This window comes from Sus scrofa, chromosome 1, assembly GCF_000003025.6.
Source record: "Sus scrofa isolate TJ Tabasco breed Duroc chromosome 1, Sscrofa11.1, whole genome shotgun sequence".
NCBI classification, from domain to species: domain Eukaryota; kingdom Metazoa; phylum Chordata; class Mammalia; order Artiodactyla; family Suidae; genus Sus; species Sus scrofa.
The window spans coordinates 236,878,837-236,899,945 of NC_010443.5; the positions used below are offsets into that span (position 1 = coordinate 236,878,837).

The 21,109-nt window shown below is 42.5% G+C and overlaps 1 protein-coding gene across 5 annotated transcripts in view; it reads left to right on the forward strand.

Annotated features, from left to right (window-relative positions):
- RECK (reversion inducing cysteine rich protein with kazal motifs) overlaps positions 1-19,444 on the forward strand; it is a 77,038-nt gene extending 57,594 nt beyond the window's left edge. For all 5 annotated transcript variants that reach the window (XM_021065979.1, XM_021065965.1, XM_013993655.2 and 2 more), the window contains 8 exons: positions 1,330-1,518; positions 3,755-3,877; positions 7,103-7,274; positions 12,500-12,692; positions 13,954-14,164; positions 16,174-16,247; positions 17,237-17,392; positions 17,799-19,444. In XM_021065979.1, coding sequence (XP_020921638.1) covers positions 1,330-1,518; positions 3,755-3,877; positions 7,103-7,274; positions 12,500-12,692; positions 13,954-14,164; positions 16,174-16,247; positions 17,237-17,392; positions 17,799-18,020 — 1,340 coding nt within the window. In that variant the 3' untranslated portion in view covers positions 18,021-19,444. The remainder of the gene's footprint in view (positions 1-1,329; positions 1,519-3,754; positions 3,878-7,102; positions 7,275-12,499; positions 12,693-13,953; positions 14,165-16,173; positions 16,248-17,236; positions 17,393-17,798) is intronic.

The window sequence follows — 21,109 nt, forward strand, 5'->3', positions numbered from 1 at the left end:
GCCGGATCCTTCACCCACTGAGCAAGGCCAGGGATCGAACCCGCAACCTCATGGTTCCTAGTCGGATTCGTTAACCACTGAGCCATGACGGGAACTCTGTTTTTTTGTCTTTTTTAGGGCCGCACATGTGGCACATGGAGGTTCCCAGACTAGGGGTTGAATTGGAGCCGTAGCTACAGGCCTACACCACAGCCACAGCAACTCAGGATCCGAGCCACGTCTGCGACCTACACCATGGCTCACGGCAGCGGTGGATCCTTAACCCACTGAGCAAGGCCAGGGATCGAACCCACGTCCTCATGGATATTAGTCAGGTTCGTTAACCACTGAGCCTTGACAGGAACTCCTCTTTTTTTTTTTTTAATTGTACCTGTAGTGTAGTTGACTTAGAACATTGTATAGGTTTAGTTATAGGGTTCTTAACAACAAAAGAAAAAATAACCTTAGGCCAGCTTTTTATACTTCGTTTTCTATGTTGTAATGTTTGAGAAAATGTACTGCATGTTGTTCATGTTTTTTCTTTTCTTTCCTTTAATACATGGAGAAATAGCATTCTCAATAGGATATGTAACTATCTTCATAAATTTAATGTGCTGAAATGCATGTGATTTCAAGGCTCAAAAATTTTGATCCCACAGAATTTTTATGATCTTTATCTCCCTGTGGGCCTCTTTAGAATGTAGTTTTGGCAACACTTTACTTCTTTTTATCTATTTCCCAGTTGAAAATGTTTTTCATGTTAGAATCAAATTTTTAAACACATGTGAAGTAAAAAAGAACAAAAGATTAAATAAGTATGTCTCAAAGTACCCTTATAATACTTGTATTGTACTACAGTATATCAGCTATAACATCATAATACATCTTGTTAAAATTGTAAAGAAATGGGTCCAATCTCAAGTATGCAACTTTTCTTTGAATTTAAGATATTGCTTGTATTCTATCAGTAAAATTTTATGATCAAGATTATTCTGAAACTACTGTCAGTTTCCATACTCCATTTTTAAAAATCTATGATTTTAAAATATATTTGATAAACCCAAAGAAATAAAAAACTACATATCTTACAATATTTTTGGCATAGAACTATAGCTAACTTTGGGGTATGGGCCCTTTAATCACCACTATCTCACGGAACATGAAATTTCCCTTTGAAAGGATATGTTTTTGGCCTGTGTATCAAAGCAATTCCTTAGTTTATTGGAGGTTCTATTATATAATCATTAGTGGCCACGCAGTACCTATAAGATGTATGTGAGGTGTACCTAGTGTCATAAAACAATATCAGAGCACAGTACAATTTTTCTTAGCTAATTTTTGTCTGCACAGGTTGCAAGTTGGGAGAAGCCTCTGATTTTATTGTCCGTCAAGGGACACTAATCCAGGTGCCATCATCAGCAGGGGAAGTTGGTTGTTACAAAATTTGCTCATGCGGACAAAGTGGACTCCTAGAAAACTGCATAGAGATGCACTGTATAGACCTTCAGAAGTCTTGTATTGTTGGAGGAAAAAGAAAAAGTGAGTCGAACTGTTTTCTTTTTTTGTTTGTTTTTTTGTCTTTTTAGGGCCACACCTGCAGCATATGGAAGTTCCCAGGCTAGGGGTCAAGTTGGAGCTACAGCTGCTGGCCTACACCACAGCTCACAGCAACGCCAGATCCTTAACCCACTGAGTGAGGCCGGGGATTAAACCTACCTCCTCATGAACACTAGTCGGGTTCATTGCTGCTGAGCCACAACAGGAACTCCCTGGGTTTTTTTGTTTGTTTGTTTGTTTTTAATATGGGATTAGTTATATTAACTTTGTAGGGAGAACATTGGGTGGATTTTTACCAAAGAATAAAGTCTATAAATCAGATACTGCAGGGGAGTATTTTTCAAACTATACTCTTCAGAACACAAAGACTTCTAGGGAACTCTCTTAGAAACTTCATTAAGAAGGGACTTAAAGCTAATGATAACTAATACTTATTGAACTCTTAACTGTGTGTCAAGCACTATGCTAAGTCTTGGCTTGTATTATCTCATGATTTACTCCCGGTTGCTCTTTGAAACAGGTACTATTATAAAGAATCTGATGCTCAGAGGTCACCCAGCTAGTAAGTGACTAAAGCAGAAATCAGTCTCAGGCCTCTTTGACTCCAAAGCCTTCCGCAGGCAGGGACATAGGTCTTCTCCCCACCCCTTCCTCCACAGTCTTTCTCCCCTGTGCCTCTTTGCCAGAAGTAAGATTCAGAGTTTGATGTCATGGAAAGCAAACTGGGGGATGGGAACTACACCGTTTTGTTTTTTAGGACAGTATCTGCAGAATATGGAAGTTCCTGGGTGAATTCAAGCTGCAGCTAACGGCCTACACCACAGTCGCAGAAACACCAGATCCCAGCCTTGTCTGCAACCTGCGCCACAGCTTATGGCAATGCCAGATCCTTAACCCACTGAGCAAGGCCAGGGATCCAACCCACATCCTCACAGAGTCAGTGTTGGGTCCATAACCCACTGAGTCACAGCAGGAACTCCAGGAACTACCCTGTTGATTAAGGGTTGGGAGAGAGCACTGTGAAAGGTGCCCCCTGCTTTGAGTGCCTTCTCTAAAAGTCGAGGGTCTTCTTTCTCACTGCTTCCTTAGCCATCTCTTGCTTATAGCCGTAATAACTGTTTGTGTCAATATGACCTCAAAAATTGTGGAAAAAACACTGCTGTTCAGAATGTGCTCCCCTCACACCTGCTCACTCTGCTACCCTTACTTCTGTGCCTGCCCCCCTATCCATAAACCAGAGCAGTTCAGCTTTTATGTGCTTCTTGTTTTAGTCTTCTGTGTGAAGTCTTATTTTAAGAAGAGTGTCCCTGGCCAAAAAGCTTGCAGATTTCCTACCTAGACCAGCAAGTCAGGTATTCATTGCTTAGTCTATATTTTACTTAGCTATTAAAAAGTAAGGTACATCTAAAGATAAACAAATTCATTCCTTCCATCAGCTTTCACTGATTAAATGCCTAGTCTATACAAAAGAACAGACTAGTGCCTTGTGGATCTGAAACAGTGATGAGAGATTGAGATCATGCATTGCCTAAGATGGGAGAGAATTTGAGCCACCAAAGGAGCAGACCACATACATGTACCTCAAGGAGCTAGTCATTCCTTCCAGGGCATCAGGAGACTCTCCAATCCAAAGATGGCATCAGGGCTGGTCCTGGAAAGATAAGTGAAGTTTCAGAAGGAGGAGAGGAATGCTTGAGGCAAAAGCGGTAGCCAGAAACATTCCCAGAGAATAAGGAGCAGTCTGGTGAGACCAGTGCACAGTAGGGGTTTCTATGATATGGCGGGAGATAAATTTGAAAATATAAATATTACAAATTTAACTTCCTAGTTTGTATATTCGGAAGTTATCTTTCAGAGTTCCCGTTGTGGCTCAGCAGTAATAACCCCGACTAGTATCCACAAGGATGCTCAATCCCTGGCCTCACTCAGTGGGTAGTAGGATCTGGCATCTCCGTGAGCTGTGGTGTAGGTTGCAGACGCAGTTCAGATCCCACGTTGCTGTGGCTATGGCATAGGCCAGCAGATGCAGCTCTGATTCAGCCCCTAACCTGGGAACTTCCATATGCCACAAGTGCAGCCCTAAAAAGATTAAAAAAAAAAAAAAAAAAAAAAAAAAAAGATATCTTTCAAGAATTTCTATTTTAAAACTCTTTAAACTATTAAATTTTTATTTATAAATGCATGACATAGATGAACTTTTTATTTCTCTTTCTCTCAGGTCATGGAACTTCCTTTAATATTGACTGTAATATCTGCTCTTGTTTTGCTGGCAATTTGGTGTGTTCTACCCGCCTGTGTCTCAGTGCAGACAGTTCAGAAGATGACCGTCGTACCTTCACAGGTAACCGTCACCCAGAAGCTGTCCTCAGCGGGCCGTCATCCCTTTATACCCATTTTCCCTGCAAATCAGCTTCTCTGGTCTTGCTTTAACTGAAAATGTGCATAATAAAGTAAATACATAACCTGAGAACAAGGTACTTTCCTCTCTGAGTCTGTTTCCTCCTCTATAAATTTAAGGCATTAAGTTAAATGGTTTCTTGGGCTCCTTCTGGAATTCCATGAGTCAGAAAGGACGGGGCCAATAATTGGAATGGTTTTAGTTAAATGCAATTTTCTACCTGATAAAATACCCATTTTCCCCTACTGCTATGATCTAAAGTGTCCAAGTATTTTCTAAATTTGCTTCTGTTCTAATGTTTTGTTTTCTGTTATTTGTTTTTTAACCACCTTCCTTGACCTACCTGAGCTTACTGGTTCATACAGGCGAAGACCCTTATAAAAAAACCTATAGGTGGAAAAGGTAAAGAATGTTTCTCCCAATCTAGTATATAAAATGTAGAATTTAAATGTGTCAAGTCTGGCTTGGGAGATTTTTGGAATGTTTAACAGCAATAACAAAAGCAAGACAAAGGCAAAGGTTGTAAATTCCATACGTAAATTCCTTCCATTCATTTCTCCTTAGAGAGGGGAGGATATAGGCAAGTAGCTTGGGAAATTATTGTAATTTTGAAACTTAAGAAGAATTTTTATGAACAATCAATCAAGAATACCACTTTCTTAGAGTGTGGCTCAGCAAGTTATAAACTGAACTAGTATCCATGAGGATGTGGGTTCAATCCCTGGCCTCCCCGACTCAGTGGGTTAAGGATCCAGCGTTGCTGTGAGCTATGGTGTAGGTCACAGATGACTTGGATCCCGCATTGCTGTGGCTGTGGCTGTGGTGTAGGACGGCAGCTGCAGTTCTGATTCAACACCTAGCCTGGGAACTTCCATATGCTGCAGGTGCAGCCCTAAAAAGCAAACAAAAAACCCAAAAATAAACAAATAAAAAAGAATACCACTTTCTTGACTTTCCTATGCTTTATACTGCTGGTATTATACTCGCATCAGTTACAATAAGCGAAAAGGCTAGTGAGATAAGATGTTCTTTTATCGAGAAGGAGCTGCAGTTGTCAATAGTAGCACTTGTTGGTATCTGCTTTTTCCCACATCTGAAATACCTTTGGTTCTGAGCGAAGAGGAACCAGGTAACTCCTCTTACCCCATTTCTTGCTGCTGTAAACAACTTGATTCTCCTGCCATGGAGTCGGCATTACACATGGAGTGGGGTAGGAGGAGGACAGAACAGGGATTTCCCGATCTTGTATCTCCAGCCTCTTTGGACATAAAAAGGAGGTCAGAAGTAAGAAGTGAACGGGAGACTGATGGGGAAGTAAAGGCGGGACTAGCTCCACCCCATCCTCTCTCCACCCTGCGAGTACCAGCCTTTGCTGCTTTATTGATTTGTTGTTGTTGTCCTTTACTTTTAGCCTTTATCTGCTCTGCTCTGCTCCGCTCTGATGAGGACAATTAATTCTGCTTAGAGAAATGGTAGGATGATGCAGGGATAAAAAATGAACTAAAGATTTACATAGAAGGGAGTTCCCGTCGTGGCGCAGTGGTTAACGAATCCGACTAGGAACCATGAGGTTGCGGGTTTGGTCCCTGCCCTTGCTCAGTGGGTTAACAATCCGGCGTTGCCGTGAGCTGTGGTGTAGGTTGCAGACGCGGCTCGAATCCTGCGTTGCTGTGGCTCTGGCGTAGGCCGGTGGCTACAGCTCCGATTCGACCCCTAGCCTGGGAACCTCCATATGCCTCGGGAGCGGCCCAAGAAATAGCAACAACAACAAAAAGACAAAAAAAAAAAAAAAAAAGATTTACATAGAAGAATTTTTTTTTTTATTTATTTATTTATTTTGTCTTTTTGCCATTTCTTGGGCCGCTCCCGCGGCATATGGAGGTTCCCAGGCTAGGGGTCGAATCGGAGCTGTAGCTGCCAGCCTATGCCAGAGCCACAGCAACACAGGATCCGAGCCGCGTCTGCAACCTACACCATGGAGTTTCCCAGGCTAGGGGTCTAATCGGAGCTGTAGCTGCCAGCCTATGCCAGAGCCACAGCAACACAGGATCCGAGCCGCATCTGCAACCTACACCACAGCTCACGGCAATGCCGGATCATTAACCCACTGAGCAAGGGCAGGGATCGAACCTGCAACTTCATGGTTCCTAGTTGGATTCGTTAACCACTGCGCCACAATGGGAACTCCCGAATTTTATTTATTTACTTACTTGTAGCTAAGTGTTTGGGGAAGATGAACTTTACAACTTGTAGGACCCTTTTTCCTTGCAGTGGAGAGCTCTTCATGTCTCGGGATAAATTACATTAATGACTCTTTAGCTAACAGACTAAGGAGATTTTATTGGCCCCAAAGTGTACCGCATTTTGGAGGACCCAGATAGTCTCATAATATGACTCAGAGGAGATGTTCATAGACATTCCTAAGTTTCAAATTATAATTTCCCAAGTTAATACCTTCTTGTTCTTCTCCCTCCCTGTGGAGATGGAAGGAATCTATGTGAGGTGTTTAGAGCCTTCATTCTTTATCTTGTTTTGGGTATTACCCTTCGATATCTTAGACATCCCCCAAGCCAGAATCAAACATCCAAATTCCAGGAGTTTCCTTCGTGGATCAGTGGTTAACGAACCCAACTAGGATCCATAAGGACGCGGGTTCGATCCCTGGCCTCGTTCAGTGGGTTAAGGATCCGGAACTGTGGTGTAGATCACAGACACGGCTCAGATCCTGCTGTGGCTGTGGTGTAGGCTGGCAGCTGTAGCTCCAATTTGACCCCTAGCCTGGGAATCGCCATATGCCACTGTTGTGGCCCTAAAAAAGGGAAAAAAAAAATCCAAATTCCAGATTTTATATACCAAATTGGGAGAAATATTCTTTACTTCTCCTACTTGGAGGTTTGTTTACAAGGGTCTCTACCCATGGGATCAAGAGCTGGAGGCCCTCACTTAGGTGGCAATATATGGAACAAAGGAAAGCCATTGTCTAGGCAAATGGAACCTTGGCCCCTTTAAAAACTCTCAGAGATTGGAAGGTTTTTTTTTTTTCTGACAATGTAAAATTCTGTTTTAACCTGAGACCTCTGCATACTTATTGGTGGTTTACCTTAATAAGGAAACATGAGGGGAAGGGGGACGCACAAGTGTACAATGTTGAGGCTCTTCTCTCTCCAGGTCTGCCCTGTAACTGTGCAGATCAGTTTGTCCCTGTGTGTGGGCAGAATGGACGCACTTACCCCAGCGCCTGCATTGCTCGCTGTGTGGGCCTCCAAGACCATCAGTTTGAGTTTGGATCATGCATCTCAAAGGATCCATGTAATCCTAACCCCTGCCCAAAAAGCCAAAGGTAAGTCAAATACCTCCTTATCTTTTTCAACTGAAGGTCACCACTTAGCATCTCTTGTGTACCAGACAATGAAAATACAAAGATGAATTAAGATGTTCTCTGCCCTGAAAAAGTTGGAGTCTGGAGAAAAAGATCCTGGTAAAGTTGCTTGCTGACATGCTGTGATTGGGAGCCCAGAGGTTGGCAGTTGATGCAGCCAGGGAGACCTGGGGAAGCTCTGGAGCATGTGATAGTCAGCTGGAAAAAGGAAGGGACTGAAGGCAAGGTTCAGAGTGGAGGAAAGGTGGTGGTGGTGAAGGCAAAGAGAGTAACAGGAGCAAAGGTCTTGGCTGCTGGAAGGAAGGAGAGAACGTGGTATGTGCCAGGAGCCAGAGCAGTTCTTGAAGACTGAAACACAGTGTGAGGCAAAGAGAGGCGGCAGCTGAGCCAAGAGAAATGGATGCATTCTTATTATGAGCTCCTTAGGCCTGAAGGTAATAGGAAATATTCTACTTACCTGCCTCCATTGCAGGGATTGCACATGAGAATCTCTGGAAGTGCAACTTCAGTATTATATGGAGTCATTTGTTTAGTAGGGGCTCCTTTCTCTGTGGTTCCCTCAGGAACTCAAAGTGTAGTTTACCTTACCTTAGTGATGCATTTCTGCATGTGGTGGCTGCAGCGCAAGGGTCCTGCTGATTCTCTTAGGTTTCAGGCTTCTAGACCTGGAGTTTTCACCGACCATCTCAGAGACCTGAGCAAAACACATCCCAGTGCCTCAGTCTTTGGCATGTGAAGTTTTTGTGGAGACTAAGCAGTTGCTTCTCCATCCTGAAAACCCTGGTGCAGTTTGGAGGGAGGGGAAGGTTTTCTCATGTGTCAAAAAAGAAATTGCAAAGAGAATTAGTCACCTCCCTGATAAAGTTTACATCATGAAAACTAAGCCCAGGAAGTTCCTATGGAAAACAGACAGGGTGCTGTACATAAGGAAAAGAAAAGATAAAGAAATAAGCTGAAGGATAATATAGTTGTGCTGGGAGGTAGAATTGAGGGTTGTTTTCGTGTTTGTTCATTTGCTTATTGTCCCCATTTGCTAACCTTTCTGGAATAATGTTGGCTTGCTTTTATAATGGAACAATGACACCTCCAAGTGGAAAGGGCTTGCTGGGTATAATATGAAACAAATATAAAAGATAAGTTTGAAAAATGTAACTACATGAAAATGAAAATTTTCTAGGAGGTTCCTGGTGACCTAACAGTTAAGAACTCAGCATTGTCACTGCTGTGGCTCAGGTTCGATCTGTGGTCCTAGAACTTCCACATTCCACAGGTGTGGCCAAAACAAAATAAAATGAAAACTTTCTGCATGGTATTAAGAAAATGACAAGCTAAGAAAGGGCTGATGTCCTTATCAATATTAAGAACCCCTACAAATCAATATGAAAAACAGCAACAATTTAATATAAAAATAGGCAGAGATCAATAACCAATAGAAAATGGTCCAAGGACATAAACATAGAAAAAGAAATACACATGGTTCTTAAACACTTGAAAAGATGCTTTTGTTAGTTGGAGTAACTCCAGCTACCAAATACCATATAGTATAAGTTCATCCCTTCCATGTTAATAGATCATGAAGTTCTAAATATTCTTCTTTTATTACTTCTCTTCAAATGTCTTAAATTCCCATAAATTCATAACTACATGCATTTTAATTTCTTTCTTCGAGTTTTATTGAGCTAATAACTGACACAAGGCACTGTAGGAGTTTAAGGTACATGGCACAATGATTTGACTTACATACGTCATGAAATGATTACCACACTAAGTTTAGTGAACATCTGTCATCTCATATAGATGCAAAATTGAAGAAATAGAAAAAAAATTTTTCCTTTGATAAGAATTCTTAGGATTTTTTTACTCTCTTAACTTTCATATATATTGTAGAGCAATGTTAATTATATCTACCATGTTGTATGTTACATCTCTAGTACTTGTTTATCCTATAACTGGAGTTTGTACGTTTTGACTGCCTTCATCTAATTTTTCCATCCCCTCTGGTGACTACAAATCAGGTCTTTTTCTATAAGTTTGTTCTTTTGTAGTACAATTAACCTGCAATTCTGTGTTAGTTCCTGGTACACAACATAGTGATTCAGTATTTCTATACACTTTGAAATGATCACCACAATAAGTTTTTAGTTACTGTCACCATACAAGGATATTACATAGTTGTCAACTGTATTCCCTATACTGTACACTTCATACCTATGACTCGCTTACTTTGCAGCTGGAAGTTTGTACCTCTTAATCTCTCTCACCAGTTTTTCTCTTTTCCCTGCACCACTCCCCCTCTGATTACCACCTGCTTATTCTCTGTATGTATGCTTCTGTTTCTGTTTTGTTATGTTTGTCCATCTGTTTTTGAAAAAATGAAATCATACAGTATTTGTCTTTCTCTGACTTGTTTCAGTTAGCATAACACCCTCTAGGCCCATCCATGTTGTTGCAAGATTTCATTCCTTTCATGGCTGAGTAATATTTCAGTGTGTGTGTGTGTGTGTACATGTGTACACATACTTCTTTTTCCATCCCTCTACTGATGGACACTTAGGTTGCTCTCCTATCTTGGCTATGGTAAATAATGCTACAGTGAACATAGGGATGCATCTATCTTTTCTAATTAGTTTTCACTTTCTTTGGTTATATACCCAGAAGTGGATTTGATGGATCATATAGTAATTCTATTTTTAATTTTTTGAGTAACTTGTGTGCTGTTTTCTATAGTGGCTACACCAGTTTACATTCCCACCAACAGTGTAGGGGTGTTCCCTTTTCTCTGCACCTGCTTCAGCATTTGTTACTTGCAGACTTTTTGATGATAGCTGTTCTGACCAGCATGAGGTAGTACCTCATTGTAGTTTTCCATTTCTCTAATAATTAGCAATGTTGAGCATCTTTTCATGGGCCTGTTAACTTCTGAATGTCTTCTTTGGAGAAATACCTATTTAAGATCTTCTGCCCATTTTTTGATTGGGTTGTTTGTTTTTTTTTTATTGAGCTGTATGAGCTGTTTGTATATTTTGGAAATTAAGCCCTTGTTGGTTGAGTGTTTGCAAATCTTTTCTCCCAATGTATAGTTTATCTTTCAGTTTTGTTATGGTTTCCTTTGCTGTGCAAAAGCTTGTAAATGTGACTAGGTCGCATTCGTTTAGTTTTGCTTTTAGTTCTATTGCCTTGAAAGACTGACCTAAGAAAATATTGGCATGATTTATGTCAGAGAATGTTTTGCCCATGTTCTCTTCTGGGAGTTTTATGTTATCATGTTTTATATGTACATCTTTAAGCCATTTTGAGTATATTTTTATATATTGTGAGGGTGTGTTCTAACTTCATTGATTTGCATGCAGCTGTTCAGCTTTCCCAACAGCACTTACTGAACAAGCTGTCTTTTCCCTGTTGTATATTCTTGCCTCTTTTGTCAAAGATTAATTGGGTTTATTTCTGGGCTGTCTGTACTGTTCCACTGATCCATGTTACATTTAAATCTTTAATCCTTTTTTTTTTTTTAATGGAAGTTCCCAAGCTAGGGGTCGAGCCACAACCACTGTAGAAGCAACGCTGAGTAGTTATGTTGTGAGCCACACGGGAAGTCCTTTAATCCATTTTTAACTTATTTTTGTATATGGTTGGAAAATTAGTTCAGCTTGATCCTTTTGCATATAGTCATCGAGTTGTCCCAGCACCATTTTGAAGAGGCTATCTTTCCCCATGTATATTCTTGCCTCCTTTGTTATAGATTAATTGCCTGTATAAGTATGGGTTCATTTCTGGACTCTCTATTCTGTTCCATTAATATATGTGTCTATGTTTGTGCCAGTACTATATTATTTTGATGACTGTAGCTTTGTAGTATAGTTTGAAATCAAGGAGCATAATACCTCCAGCTTTGTTCTTTTTTCTCGAGATTGTTTTGGCTCTTCAAAACAATACAAAATTTCCATACAAAATTTTCAATTATTTGTTCTAGATCTATGAAAAATGTTCTTGGTATTTAAATATTGATTGCATTGAATCTGTAGATTGCCTTGGGTAATACGAACATTTAAACAATATTAGTTCTTCCAATCCATGGGCATGGTAATGAATCTTTCCACCTGTTTGTGTCATCTTCAGTTTCTTTCATCAGTCTTACAGTTTTCTGAGTACATGTCTTTTACCTCCTTAGTTATATTTATTCCTAGGTATTTTATTCTTTTTTATATGATTGTAAATGGGATTGTTTTTTTAATTTTTTATGTGCATTCTCATTTAAATCCCATCAGACAAGGTGACCACAGGTAATAGTGATGGTGATGGTGGTCATTTTAGTGCAGGAAACTTGTCCCTAAAAAGAGTAGAAGTAATGCCCTTTGAAATTAAATGATGCTACCTACTATATTCCTCTCTTATTTTATTTTACTATCATGTGTGTATCCTGTTGTTTCAGATACCTAGCGAAAGCTAACATTTTAATAGGTCTTTTCTTCTTATAGAAAATTATAAGTACCCTTTATAGAAAGGAGGGAGGCAAAAAAGTCTAAAGAAGAAAGGAACCATTTTCCCTAACCTTCTCAAGAAGTTCAGGGATTGAGAATGAAGCAAGGTCCAGGTACTACAAGGAAAACCCAACAGTGATTTGCAACCAGCCAACATCAGGTCCTCAGCCATATGAGCACAGAAGCCTGCATTTTTTAGCACATACTATGAAGCTTTCTCTTAAGATAGACTCATATTAGCCAAGCTGAAAAGTAAGCCCCTAAAAATGCTTCATTATTATTGACTAGATGGCCTCCAGTTCGGGCTGCAGCCCCTCTGTCTCCTCAAATCATGCCTCTTCCTCCCCGAGCATCCTTTGCTCCTGCCCTCGGGGTCCCCTTTTCCCCAGCACCACAGGGTCTTAGGCATCACATCTTTCCCCTGCTGCCCCCTAGGTCTGGCAGGTCCTCATCCTCCTGGTTCTACCTTCTCTCCTTGCTGTCTCCACGCTGCCCAGTCAGAATGACTCATTTGGTGTGTGATTTTCTGCCCAATAGCCTGTTTTACGTGCATGCTCAAGTCCCCACTCTCCATAAGCTTTTGGGCACAGGGACTGTTTCTGATTGCTCTCTCACTTTCTGCTTGGCCTCTTGTCCCCCCATCAGTGCTTGGCCTTCCCCATAGTCTCTCCCGACATTGGCTCATGGTGCGGCATTTGTGTTTTTCAGATGCATACCCAAACCACAAGTCTGCCTGACAACTTTTGATAAATTTGGATGTAGCCAGTATGAGTGTTTGCCAAGACAGCTCACCTGTGACCAGGTCCGAGATCCTGTTTGTGACACAAACCACATGGAGCACAACAATCTCTGTACTTTGTACCAGAGAGGGAAAAGCCTCTTATACAAAGGCCCGTGCCAGGTACTGTTGTTTGCCTGACAACCCAAGTGTGCTGAGCATGAAATGGGCTTATGATCTTTTTTATGAATCAGCAGTGAGACCCCTTGAGGGTCTCCTGTGAACCCCGTCAAATCTAGGGCACTCTGTCCTCCACCAAAAATGGGTCATCCCAAAGCTGGCTTTTCCTCCTAACACTGGAGGGCCCCCTTGCTCATGTGTAAGCCTTTGCACATCTATTGCAAGAAGAGAGTGGCCTTTTGCCACAGCCATTAGGAGAAGAATGTGAAGTCTCACAACCCAGGCATGAGTCAGCAGCATTTTTCACTTCCCCTAGTTCTGAGGGCCCTCGTTAGAAAGCAGCCCAGGAAGAATGTGAGGTAAAACAACCAAGAAAAGAGCTTTTTTCCACTCTTCCCACTGAAGTCCCACCCATAGTACTGAAAAGTAACTGGAAATTTTCTCTAAAACTTAATGTCTTTCATCAGTTTATCGTCCAGTCTTTTAGAGTTGTGAAATCTGTATTCATATTTTAAAATAACTCCAAGAACGATCCCACTGAGGCCTTCACACACTCCGCTGCTCTGTGTGCTGGCCCCTCTGTCCCCGGGGGGAAAGCCCAGCCTTGGGCCAGCACTCCCTGCCCACAGCCAGCTGACACCTGACGTGCTGGCTTCTCATTTCCTGGTCTTCATTGTCAGAAAATCCCTTCAGCTCGTCTGCCTGGGCCTTTTCCCTGCAGAGCTCATGTTCCAAGTGCCCTGATACAGTCACTCTGCATTCCCAGGCTTCTTTTCTTTTTATTCCCTCCTCCTGGCTTCTGGTTTTCTCTTCCATATTCCTGACCGACCTCATGGATCCAGAGTCTGTCTTCTCTCTCTGCAGATCTCCACTCTTCCCTCTCCTTATCCCATACCCTGCATAAGATGATAAGGCCTCTGCATTTGCATAAAGATTGGTCTTGTTTGCTTCAAACAGGCTCTTCTGTAATAATAGAAGTCTGGAGGGAGGGAGGATTTTTATCTCATATCAGTTCGCATAGAATGAGCACCCAAGTGCCCAAGAAGCTGAGAAAAGTAATCTCTTCAATTCATCTTGGGGCTGCTCTATTGCCCCACCCCACCCCCACCTCGTGTTTAGCAACCTCAGAACCTTACTTTAGAGGGTCCAAAAATTTACACTCTCTTTTTGCCTTCCCGAAAATGGGGAGACCTACTCTGCACTCTTGGTTAGGAAAAGCGCACCGTAGATATTTATAGACTAAACGTGCTTTGCTTGCCCTCAGCCCTTCTGCAGAGCCTCAGAGCCCGTCTGCGGGCACAACGGGGAGACCTACAGCAGTGTGTGTGCTGCCTACTCGGATCGGGTGGCCGTCGACTACTATGGGCCCTGCCAGGCCGTCGGGGTCCTCTCTGAATACAGTTCTGTTGCTGAGTGTGCTGCTGTGAAGTGTCCTTCGCTCTCAGCGACCGAATGCAAACCCATCATCCCACCCGGTAGGCTGGCGGTACTTGGGGTGGGGCAGGGGTGGGATTGGGAAGATCTGCTTATCTGTCTCCAGAGAGTGAGTCACTGAGAAGAGAGTTGACTAGCTTCTTGAAACTTTTCAAAAAGTCTTGACTCCACCTGATGCTGATTAGATGCATACTCTGGGCCAACCTTAAAAAGCTGTGGATTTATCTTAGACATCATCTGGTCTGGTGGTCTTAAAACAATATGGAAAGCTTTGTTCGGTCTTACCCCAAACACCAATGGATAAACAGCAACATATAAATGCTACAATTATAGTTATTAAAGTATAAAAGTGCATAATGTTTACATATTATATGGTTAATGAATAAAGAATTGGTAACTAATGAATGAATGAAGTAGTTTTGATAAATAAAAACATTTTAAATTGAGAAAAACAGAAGATAGTTGTTGTCTTCGATTGGCCTTAACAGCTAATTTAATTATTTTGGTTGCATATAATCCAGAAAGTCTTGTTTCATACAGGCTGATATAAGCGGTAACAATTTTTAAGCATCTTATCTTACAGTCTCATACTCTTCAGTTAAACAGGGGTGGCAGAAGAGACTGTATCTCAAGTCTGCACAGAACAGAATAATCTGGACTCTAACCAGTTTATTCCTCCATCCATGAGCTCAGCAAATGTTTCTTGAGCTTCTACTATATGCTAGACACCTTCTAGGCCCTGGGGACACAGCAGTGAACAAAACAAAGCCTCTTTCCACCTGGAAACCTTTGTTTTGTTTTGTTTTTGTCTCTCTCTCTTTTTTTCTTTTTCTTTTTTTTTTTTTTTGTCTTTGGGCTGCCCCCACAGCATATGGAGGTTCCCAGGCTAGGGGTCCAGTTGGAGCTGTAGCCGCTGGCCTATGCCACAGCCACAGCAATGGGGGATCCGAGCCATGTCTGTGACCTACACCACAGATTTCAGCAACGCTGGATCCTTAACCCACTGAGCGAGGCAAGGAATTGAACCTGTGTCCTCATTGATGCTAGTTGGGTTCGTTAACTGCTGAGCCATGATGGGAACTCCTGTTTTTGTCTTTTTGAGGGCCTCACCCGAGGCATATGGAGGGTCCCAGACTAGGGGTAGAATTGAGCTGTAGCTGCTGGCCTGTGCCACAGCCACAGCAACACGGGATACGAGCCACATCCTTGACCTATACCACAGCTCACAGCAACACCGGATCCTTAACCCACTGAGCAAGGCCAAGGATTAAACCCCACGGATACTAGTCAGATTCGTTTCCACTGAGCCACGACAGGAACTCCAACCATGTTATATTTTGTTATTTTTTTAACATTTAAAAAATAATTTTTAAAATTAAATTTGGATGAAACACTCATGGAATCCCTGAAACACTTGCCCCCATGTTTTGCAGGCAGGAAATATTTGCCCGGGATCACACAGTGAGTTTTGAGCAGGGCCAGGTCTAGGCCCCACGTCTCTCTGTCTGTACTGTACTTGCATTACACCATAGCTGCCTCATCCGAGAAGTGGTACCAGAGGGAAGCAGGGGTGGAGGAAGGATTTTGGTAAATGTATAGGTTATAAGACTCCAGGGTGGTAAGGGAACATATCTAAAAGTGCAGCTGTCAGGAAAGGCTCCTATACCTTTCCTAGCGCAAAATGAAGGGCTGGTAATTTCACCAGCTTTTTTTTTTTTTCTTTTTTTTTTTGGTCTTCTTGCCTTTTCTAGGGCCGCTCCCGTGGCATATGGAGGTACCCAGGCTAGGGGTCGAATCAGAGCTGTAGCAGCTGGCCTACGCCAGAATCATAGCAACGCGGGATCCGAGCCATGTCTGGGACCTACACCACAGCTCATAGCAACGCTGGATCCTTAACCCACTGAGCAAGGCCAGGGATCGAACCCACAACCTCATTGTTCCTAGTCAGATTTGTTAACCATTGAACCATGACAGGAACTCCCTCACCAACTATTTTGAATTCTTTTCATTTCTAATTCAAAACACACATAACATTGTTTCTGTTACACAGGTGCTTGTTGCCCATTATGTGCTGGGATGTTAAGAGTTTTATTTGACAAAGAAAAACTGGATACTATTGCCAAGGTAAGTTGTTTCATGTGCCATGTATTGTTGAAACCTTATTGATAAACCTGTCAATGATCCTACAGACAGAATGTGTCATCCAGTTTATAAATGAGGAAATTAATTTGCAGGAAGCAACTTGCTCAAAGCTGTACTGCTCACGATAAGAGAACTGGGGTTTGAGCTCAGGCTCTCTGGTTCCCAGTCCTGTGTTCCTTCCCTCTACAACCTGGCCATATAGTGATCTTGCTCTGAACATTTCTTAAAAAAGATCCCCTGCTGGCCTAGTGGGTAGAGTGAGGGCTGGAGGCAGAACCAGGCAGCTGGAGACTGGTAGATGCCCAGATGGTTTCAAGGTTGCCTACCCTCACAAGATCTTCCTTCCTCCAGGGGTGCACCCAGAGCCAGGCACCTTCCTGTGATAAGTTTGTCCCTTACTCTTTTCTGTACCATCCCTTTTTCTGCTCACTCTTGTGGAGACAGAGTTCTAGAAATGCAGCAGCCAATACCCGCCACTACTTAGAAAATTATCCCCATTTGAATTAAGATACCTGTATTTTCTCAAAAAGGCTATAGTTATTTCCCTATGGTCTCCGACTCAGAACTGTCACTTAAAAAAATAGTGCTCCTGGCAAGAGTGTTTATCTCAGCCACAAAACCTAGCAGTCAGGGGGGAAAAAAAAATTGGAATGGGTTCTGTGGATATTTATTATTATTATTTTTGGCCACGCCTGTGGCAGGTGGAAGTTCCTGGGCCAGGGACTGAAGCCGTGCCACAGTAGTCACTCAAGCTGCTGCAGTGACAAAGCCGAATCCTTAACGCGCTATGCCACAGGAGAACTCCATCTATGGATAGTTAGAGTTCAGCCTGCAAGGCCCTGCGCGGGCCCCACACTTAGGGGTGCTTTGCTTAAAAGAGCTTCCTTGGCTTGGGCAAGGTAGCAAGGCACTTAGGCAGTAATAAGGAGTTCTTTGGTTCAGGTAATAGAAATTTTTTTTTCCCTTTCTAGGTAACAAACAAGAAACCAATAACAGTTCTGGAAATACTTCAGAGAATCCGCATGCATGTGTCTGTCCCACAGTGTGACGTGTTTGGCTACTTCAGCATTGAATCGGAGATTGTCATCCTCATCACTCCTGTGGATCACTCTCCAAAAGCTTTGCAGGTGGGTGTCAGCATGTGCTGTGCAGCCGCCATCCTATCCCTTTTTCTTTCCCTTTCTTTTTTTTTTTTTTTTGCTTTCCTCCTTATGTGTAGGTGAGCATTGAAAGGTCACTCCTCGTGACTGTGTTTAAGCATGTAAAGTTAATGTCTAAGTGTGGACAAGCAGCGAACAGGATAGTGGGTAAGGGCACTGGCAGTGTGGATCATTTCTTTTCTGATTTGATTTCCACTGATGCTGTTGTTATTTGTATAATAAATTAAGACTGTATTAAAACGTTACTTTGGCTAAGAAAAGGACAGAGGGAAAGCAGCTTCCTAATGGTGGGATGTGTGTGCAGTTTGTCTGACTTGACCTTTTCATGGGTTCTGTGGTTTTGTATTAAAAGAATCTGATTATTCTCTCCCAGATCGAGGCCTGCAACAAGGAGGCAGAGAAGATCGAATCCCTTATCAACTCTGACAGCCCTACGCTGGCGGCCCACGTCCCTCTCTCTGCCCTCATCATTTCCCAGGTGCAGGTCTCCAGCAGTATTCCCTCGGCCGCCCCCAGGGCCCTGCCGCCCTGCCGCTCCCACCTCTTCCTCCTCAGCTTGGGCCTCACCTTGCACAGGGTCTGGACACACAACTGACTGGCCAGAAAATGTGCGAAATGTTCCTCCATCTAATTTTTCTACGTGGGAAAAGACATACAGGACTGCCGGTCTGTAGTTGAATAGTGGCCAAGTCAAAGCACTTTTCACCTCTATTCACCACACAGTATTTTTCTTTATTGCCAATGTTAGTAGGGGTCTTGTTTTGTTTCTACAGATGTCACAATATCTTCTTCAGATGACTGATGAAAAGAGGATGTCTCCTTCTGGTGGATCACTGCCTTACAATTTACAATTTACATTTGCTCATTGATGGATCCCCCACTCTGAAACAAATTCTATGCCACTGATAAATGAGATGATCACTTTTTAAAAAGATAACTCACTTTATGGGCTTTGTATCCCAGAAACTTCACTTCAGGGTTGTTCTCAGTATTAAGGTGCCGTGTGTGTGTGTGTGTGTGTGTGTGTGTGTGTGTGTGTGTGTGTGTGTGTGTTACAGATAATTCCCTACCCTGTCTAGAAGTGAGGGGTCATAGTGAAGAGCCACTGCTATTAGACTAGACAATGAAATAAAGATAAGGCATCTTTGGAATTACCACGTAGATCATCAAGCAAATTTAATTTACAGAAATATAATTCAGGATCCATCTATCGTGTTAAGTAAAAGCAAGCTAAGTATATGGCACTTACATGATCTATTGTAAGTGACAGTCTCAGTGGTTCCTCGTGTGTGTCTGTGACTTTCGTGAAAGGGAGAAATTATGTTGCATCAAAGTGTCTTGCATTATGCATTTTTATATTAAGCAAATGTTTATTCTTTGGTATCATCCAAGTTAAATTTAGAGTTTTTAAACATCAACCTTTAAACCAATTGCTGCTACTTATATAATTGCCAAAAAGTGAAATAATTAGTAGTTCATGTAAATAATACACGATTTTTCTATTTTATTATGAAGGTGAATAGCCATATTTGTAAAGTGACAATCATCTGTGTTAACCCAGTACTTTCCGTTCATGAAGACACATCTGCTTTTTGTGATATGCACAGTGTAGATAAGTGTTCTGACCTTCTTTTTTGATATAGAATTATAAAGAAGTGTGGTTTATATATTTAAAAATGTCAATCTAAGTATTAAAATGTTTGCATGTTGTCTAAGTAATTAAATACTTTGAATGTGTTTCACAGTTTGAAATAAGCTATTCAGTGTAATACTTCTTGTTTATATGCACCTAAACTTAGATTTTACATGAAGTGTTTTTTTCAGTGTTATATGTACCCTCTGAAATATATAGGCATATGCTTATTATACCAAAATGTTGTTTTAAAGTGGGCACTTAAAGCTCTCAGAATATCTCAGTGCTGATGTAGCATGTTTGTTGCAATTGCTTTTTCTATAAAAATGTCTTCAATGCAATATACTGGAAAGCCTTTCTATTTTAATAAAATAATTTTTATATGATTATGTGTACTCCCAAGCAGTATGCACATGTAAAATGAAACCACTGATCACTCTTGGGTGAGCTACATCCTTTGTTCTGGAATAAGAAGTCGTGTGAGTATTGTTATTCCAAAGCTGGGAAAGGGAGCAGCTGGAACAGAGCTGGTCAGAGCAGACCCAGGCATGACCAGAGGCCAGGCTGTGGCAGAAAGTCAAATGCAAAGACCCTGACTTTTGGCGTTTAGGACCCAGAGAGCTTCAGGTCCTCTAAGACCCCGGAACAAACTGGGCGGTTCAACTCCTCACCGCCTTGACTGATATTCCAGCCCCAAGGTACGTCCTCTGGCAGAGCGAACTTTGCGCTGTGGAGGTGAAGGGCCTGCTGATCAGGGCTTGAAATGCTGTATCAATCCGCTGAGGCTAAAGCCCAAACCCTCCATCTTATTCCTGTCACAGGGCTGCTCTGGTTCAGCCTCGCTTCTTCTCTATACTGTCTTCACTCCAGGACCCAATGTCCTCATGAAGGGAAGAAGGAGGCACAGAAAACCACAACTGGCCCTTAGGGCTCTGCTCGGAAGCGACACTGTTGTTTCTGCCTACATCTTACTGACCCAAGCAAGTCACATAGCCACTCCTGACTTCAGAAGGTAGGGATGTATCATCTTCTGTGTGTGTGTGTGTGTGTTTGTGCGCGCGAGCACATTGGGGGCAGATGGCAGGGAGGGAGCTGGGGGAGGGACCATGGCATTTTGAACAATAATACAATCTATCGCAGAGGTCCTTTCTCATCAGAATAGGACAGCAACCAGGACTGACTCAATTTCTTATTAGAAAAGCAGTGGAAGAAGTTCCATGATCTGGGAAGGAAATAAGAGCAATGAGAGAAGTGCTTGGGTTTGGGGGAAGAGGACTATCAAGGGAGGAAAAGATCTAAAGTTTGATCCTGCCCTGATGACACACTCATGAGAACTCTGATGATGGTTACGATGGTTTCGGGTGAAACAAGCCCAGGTCTGGTCAGTTCAGGGAGATGGTATCTCTGGTGAGCACAGCCAGGCTGCCTGGTGGACAGAGTGTCAGTGGCTGCCTAGCCTTGGAGCAGGACGGAGCCCCTGCTGGCTGGCTCTGCCCAAGGTCAAGTATGTCAGGCTGGTAGAGGCCTTGAATCGAGATCCTAAGGGAGAAAGGCGGGCTGAGAGGAAGAGAGAGAAATGAGGTTCCTATGCCCCTGGAACTTTTCCAGGAAAGAGCAGCTCTGCAGAAGAGAGATAATTTAGCTGGTAAGGTAACTACATGAGAAGTGAACTCCACAGAAAGATTCAGAGGCTCCTACAGCCATAGGTAATGAAACCAAGATACTACAAAAGCAGATGAACTAGCCCCCTCTCCAGCCTACAGAAGTACTTGGGCCATAGACCTGGCCTGGGTCATGTGCCCACCCCTCTGACAGAGAAGGAAAGTCAGGGTAGCTTCAGCCCCACCTAAACCAGATGGAATGGATTTTTCATGGAAAATTGACTCAGTTTCTAGAAGAAGCCTTCTGCTGGATATGTCCTCTGAAGAGGGTGCATTTCTCCAATTGTTTGCTGCCAGCCCCCAAACCAATTCAGCCGGTGAGCACACAGCCGTGCCTCACCCTCAGGCCGGGCACACTGCTGGAGGTGTCAGGCCATCAGCTCCGGAGTC